At 46.3% G+C, this 6,243-nt stretch overlaps 1 protein-coding gene across 1 annotated transcript in view; it reads right to left on the reverse strand.

Moving 5' to 3' along the window:
* Positions 1-5,258, reverse strand: part of LOC115534873 (disks large-associated protein 2) — a 69,486-nt gene extending 64,228 nt beyond the window's left edge. The window contains exon 1 of the mRNA XM_030346154.1: positions 5,212-5,258. Coding sequence (XP_030202014.1) covers positions 5,212-5,258 — 47 coding nt within the window. The remainder of the gene's footprint in view (positions 1-5,211) is intronic.
* Between the last annotated feature and the right edge of the window lie 985 nt (positions 5,259-6,243).

The following is a 6,243-nucleotide window of genomic DNA, read 5'->3' on the forward strand; positions in this document are numbered from 1 at the left end:
CTTATACATTCTGCGTCCAAACACTAAAAGATATTAACAGTACTTTATTTATATCCTGTACGAGCATGGAGAATGCTTTCTCTCTAATGAGGAATATATAAGGTTCAGGGGAGAGAATGTTTATATATATTTACAAAAACTACGCCTGGGTGTGCTGGCGATGGCTTGGGTTTCCTGCTGCTTCCTTTTAAACTCATTAAAACTCTGGTAAAAACGAATAGTCACAGGAGGTGAAGTATACACCTACCACCCTTTGTGTTTGGTGTCTGGTGTTGATGGTCGCTGGGCAGTAATTGCACACACTAGACTGTGAGGGGTAAAACTAACGTCTGCTACAGTGGCTAAGCACCATCAACAAGATGTGTAGGAGCAGGGGGGTCCCTGTGGGGTACACAGTGTCTTCAGCATGAAGGGAAGTGGCCCTATGATGCACATCGGTCCCACATGTGGCCCTATGATGCCCATCAGTCCCACTTGTGGTGTGTGTGTGTGTGTGTGTGTGTGTGTGTGTGTGTGTGTGTGTGTGTGTGTGTGTGTGTGTGTGTGTGTGTGTGTGTGTGTGTGTGTGTGTGTGTGTGTGTGTTTGTGTTTACAATCTCTGTATTCCAAGCGATGGTTACTAACTAGTATAATTCAATAGCAGTAACTATAGCGACAAGTATTAGCAAATTAAGGAGTTTGTGTGTGACCAGGTTGTGCCCATGTAGCCCCAACTGGAATGCTGGTGCATGGGTTTTAGATTGAGTCTAACAGCTCAGCCCCTTTTAACCCTCCATGTTTGACCTCAGCCCGATCGCCCCTCTATGCTGCTATACATTTACGTTTCAGTGTTGAAGACGAACAAGGGGGAACGACGTCTACCTGGACCAACCAAGAAACCTATTTCAGTTTCTTAACAACAATGCGCAACGGCCTAAGCTTTAAACTTTGCCAATATAATTATTAAAAAAACATTGAAGACATTTTACTCAAAGGACACGATTGCACCTCCTAGCTCACATGCTCACCGAAACAAACACACAAGACGCCTCGGGTTCGATTTCAGGCACAACGCGGTGCAAGACATCTGAAACCAACGTAACAAGCAGTAAACGGGGACCTCTTTTGTGATATCGATGTGTGTTTTCAGCCAAGGGGTTACACAGTCCCAGCTCCAGCCTTATCGGAGGTTTGCGGGCCGCGAGCTTAAGGCGACATGGTTATTGATTTTTTACTGCAGGGAAAGTGATTTACCAGAATTAACTCTGGGGCGTCTCACGCATGATTAATGAGGCAGTGCGGACCATTGGTTTGATTGGGTAGAGCCCGGGTCTGTGCAACAGGGAACCAGTGGAGGCCTGCCACATGTTAACGTCTCCTTCAAATATCCTACCTGCACACACACACACACACACACGCGCACACACACACACACACACGCACACACACACCTACATGCATATGCCTTCAGCGCTGCTTGTGGCGGATATAGGGGTTTATAGTTCTATATCGATTTTATGTCGACACACTAGGAACACAATCCACCACTCGGGATTCCAAAACTGGGAAATGTATTTTCTTATTATGTTTATTACGTCTCCCACTGGGGAGAAAAACAAGCTGAAAGACAGTTAGACGTTTTAATGTTATAATGCTGTTGCCCCAAGGATTAACTTGGACAGTGTTATCAGAGACACCTGGGTTAAGTCCAGAGCTTTATTAGACTAGTGTCTAAACAGTCACAACTATCTGCAGAGATGCTGCAGATAGTTCTTGCTTAGAAAGAAAGAAGGTAAAAAGAAAGAATGAACAAATTGATGGATACAAAAAAAAGTGCAGTAAACAAAAGGAAGAATGAAATAAACAAAATAAACAGAATAAACAAAGGAAAGAAGAGCGAACAAACCAAAAAACGAGTTGGAATGAACATTTTGTTTTTTCGCCACTATGTAGAGGTGAACAGGACTTTTTACCCAATGTTGCCCCCATACATCTCCTTCCAATACTCTTGTCCTCCTTATCAGATGTTGTAACCCTTGCATTGAATATCGAAAACCTACAACCCTAAAAATTATGCAAATATTCCCAGAGACCAGAGATCAGACTGGATCCTCTCACCCCAAGCTAGTAACGTATTGACCAAGTAGCAATGGAAGGACCTTCATTCGCCCTATGCCTTACTCGTAAAAGTTAAAACTCATGTTAGCCATTTTTGGTTAAAATGGATGGAAAATGTAGTTGCTAAGCAACAGGGGGTGGGCTTTCAGTGGAGGAGGAGTTGTTTAAGCTAATGAATCACAAAGATCTCTGCACTGATTCTTTAAATACTTTACAAGCTGCCTCGTACAGAGAAGGGCGTTCAGGAAATATTAATAGGCCGATGAAATCCATACTTAACAAGGTGCAACTTGCGTCTGACGTTAACCCAAGAGCATGCCAGAGGTATGTGCAAGTGGGACGAACACCACGTGTCCATATCAATCAACCAGTGTAACACATTCGCTGTCTGACCCCACATTAATTAACTAGCCAGCCGGCTTATTAAATGTGCAGGCAGCTCCGATAATGAACATTAAGTGCATGTTAACGTCAGCGTAACGGATGACGCAGTCAATCTGCCACACAGAACATGCCAACCTACTGCAACAGATGTCAAACTTGAAGAGCAAGCAAGCAAGCGACACGGCTGTCATTTGGACAGAATTGATTGTACTGATGTTCTGTGTTGTGCTTGTTCTTTACTGCAATATGGTTGTGTGCAAAATGTCGACACCATGGTTTCTGCAGTGTGTGTGTGTGTGTGTGTGTGTGTGTGTCTGTGGGTTCGTGTGCGTGTATGTGTGTGCTTGTGCGTGCGTGCGTGTGAATGGCAGGTAAAAGGTAGGAGCCCATCACAGGCTGCCGATAAAGGCGACTGTGGTGACCGGGATCCGTCCCCCCTCCTGTCAGAGGGACAGAAGCAGGGCTAGCCTTCCCCTCCCCTGGCCAGCGATGACACGACAGGGACTGAGATTATTCCCTCGTAACGCCGAGACAGTATCGCAGAGTTAGCTTATCTCATCCGGACCTCAGTGACTGTAAAAAAACTGTCTGAGCAGATTGTACTGCTGCGTTAGTTTGAGTGCCATGTTGATTTTGGGTTGGAGGGTTCACTGTTCATAAAGAGAAAACCCGTAATTATCCTAACTTTGTGAGAAACTGGAATGCTGTATTTTACCGTCACTCCACTGCCTAACCTGTAGCTTCTGCTCCCATTGAGGTTGGCTAACTCGGTCAAATGCTAATTGAGGATTTCAGAGAGCAGTGGGCTCAATGGGGGGGAAAAAATGGTTGACTATGGAGATATGGACATCGTCAGATCTCTGAAAATGAACAAGTGGACTAGGACGTCATTTCCGTAGAATTCTGTAGTATTCTTTTAACAGGGCCAAACTTATCAGGTGAATGGTAATAGCATAAAATTTGACTGGGAACACTGAAACACTTCACTAGGTATACCGTAACACTTAAAATGGCACCTAATATGTTGGCTGTAATGCTATTGTTGACACTAGCACTAGTATATCTTGGATATACTATTTAGAAAAAGTGCTTTTAATTTTGTAATTGCTCCAACATTGATTGTATACTGTGTTGTTCTCAGGATCACTTTGTGGTAGCTTAGGCTGATAGCGACTGCTGAATAACGTACTGTTGGATTTACCCGTTGTCTGGAGATCTACAATGACCGTGCAGTGACTTTTCTGGGGATTCGTCCCCACACTCCGATCAGTCTTGGGCAAGAGGCTCTAGTCTTTGATTTCAGGAACAAAGACAAGGGTGTCCCTCTTGCTACAGTAAGAGAAGGATCTATCGGCAAACTCGGTTCTTCATCTGAAACACACAGCTTATAAGGACGTGTAGGCACTCAATCCTCCACTACATATCCACCTCATTCAAACTTACACACACGCACGCACGCACGCACGCACGCACGCACGCACGCACGCACGCACGCACGCACGCACGCACGCACGCACGCACACACACACACACACACACACACACGCACACAAGCAGTTGCATAATGCTCTTTCTGTTCATATTCCAAATCTGAGACGGTGGTGGACAGATGGCGTCTTCCAGGGCTGTTTGGGTGCTTTGTAGCACCTGACAGAATGTGGTGTGTAGGTAGACTGCTTGGGCTCATGGCATCTCAGCAGGACATCAGCCGCCAGTTGGGGAGGCGGGGGAGGGGTGTGTTGGGGGTGGGGGCCGGGCAGTTATCTAAAATGATCTGGCTTACAATCACAGTCCAACCCGGGTTGCAGCTCGCCTCCCTCCTCTCTGTAGTGCCCCCTTCCACAGCATGCTTTCTGAGGGGTGCCTGCTTTACCCATGCATGCATGCATGCCTTTCAGGGGTATGGTGGGCCATATACAGCAGGGTTTTCAATGAAATAAAGTTCTGTACCCCCACAGCCCCAGCGTGCAGTTCAGGTACACCTTCATCAGCACCAAACCAGAAGTATCGCCTTGGAACTGATATTGTCCTACGGTCATCAGCGTCATTATTAAAGGGATGGACAACAGATAACCGTCATTGACTTCTAATTATGTGATTAAGGGTTATCAAGGTGTGCATTAAGCATTAAAAAACTATGCTTAATGTAATCCATTGCTCACGGAATTTCACTATCTATTTCCTTCTACGCCTTCAAGCAGATTAAATCTTTTCGGTCTATGTAGCGTCCTTCCTACGTAACTACAGGTGGTCCATCAGTGTTCATCAGGTGGCCAAAGCATTGACCAATTAAAGGGGAAGGGACTCTTTCATTTCCATGGTTGAACTTAACGTGCCCCCTTTAAGTCTGGGTTCCACATTAGGGCCGTCGCATCAGCCATTTGTAAACGTGTTTGAAGCACACCGAGCTTCAAGGAGACCTTAACACGTCTGTTTGAATCCAACGCTACGGGGAATACGCCGCAGTTGACGCAGCCAGAAAAAATAGAGACGGAGCGTCAGAGCACCAGGGAGGTCTGGGAAGTCTTGGAACTTTCTCGCGGAGCCCGGGGGGAAACGTTGATTAACACGGCCGTATATAACGCATACGACGCAACGCTAACTCCATGCTTATGCTACTCTGACGTGCCGCTGTTGGTGCGAATTGGTCAGAGAAAGGGGACGATCCCGGAGCAGCAGATGGTGCTTAAACGCTCGCCATAGTTACCCAGCGAGGGGTGGACGACTCACAGACGCATGGGCATCTCTGTGCTGTCCCACAGCACCGGGTTTGCCATACTGTTGGTGATGAAAAGCCAGCACAGTTCACCACGGTTTATAATAGCGAGAAAATAGCACACAGCGCCCACCGAACGCAACCTGTAGTGGAGAGGAAAGGATGGAATCAAAAAAGATTGAATCCACAAAAGACACCCACATCACCCACTGACTGTTCTCACAGCAAGGAGAGTGGGGGCTGGGGGGGGGGGGGGGGGGGGGGTAGGAAAGCGAACCATCTTTATGTGCAGCGCTTTAAAGACCTAGCAATAAGGGAGGAAGCAGGGCACGTCTTTCCTTGGTTGAATGCGGTGGGCCATCATCATCCAAGTCTCAGATCAACGGAAAACTGTGTGCTGAGGGTCTCGGTGACAGGAAACGCTCATCCTTTGGTTGAGTGTTTTTTCCTTTCCGCGAGGGGGCATCTGTCCTCCCGTAGCTAGGCAACAGCAAACCATCAGGCTTATTATATCATCTCGCAGAGAAGGCCTTTGTGTATTAATCTTCAGGCATCACTTAGCTGGGCACAGGGAGCGGTGAAAACGGGGGGATTGCAAATAAAAATGTAAAGTAATTAAGGATGGGGTGTTGGTGTGTGCGTGGTTGTGGGTGTTTGTGTGTGTGTGTGTGTGTGTGTGTGTGTGTGTGTGTGTGTGTGTGTGTGTGTGTGTGTGTGTGTGTGTGTGTGTGTGTGTGTGTGTGTGTGTGTGCATGCATGTGTGCATGCATGGAAAGTATGTGCCTCTTCTCAAAAAGGGAATTTTGAGAAGAGGGGGATTTACTGCCGATTGTGTGTGCATTTTATGTGATTTAATTGTTTGTCTGCGAGCAGATAAATCAATGAATAATGTGTGCATGGGAATGTGCTTGTGCGCATGTTAATGAGGTGTGTGTGTGCATGTGTGTGCATGTGTGTATGTAAATTGTGTGTTTAAATATCAGTTAACTTTGTTTATGTTTAAAAGTAGGTGTTAAGTGTGTGTGTGTGTGTGTGTGTGTGTGTGT

Source organism: Gadus morhua, chromosome 21 (genome assembly GCF_902167405.1).
Source record: "Gadus morhua chromosome 21, gadMor3.0, whole genome shotgun sequence".
NCBI lineage: Eukaryota > Metazoa > Chordata > Actinopteri > Gadiformes > Gadidae > Gadus > Gadus morhua.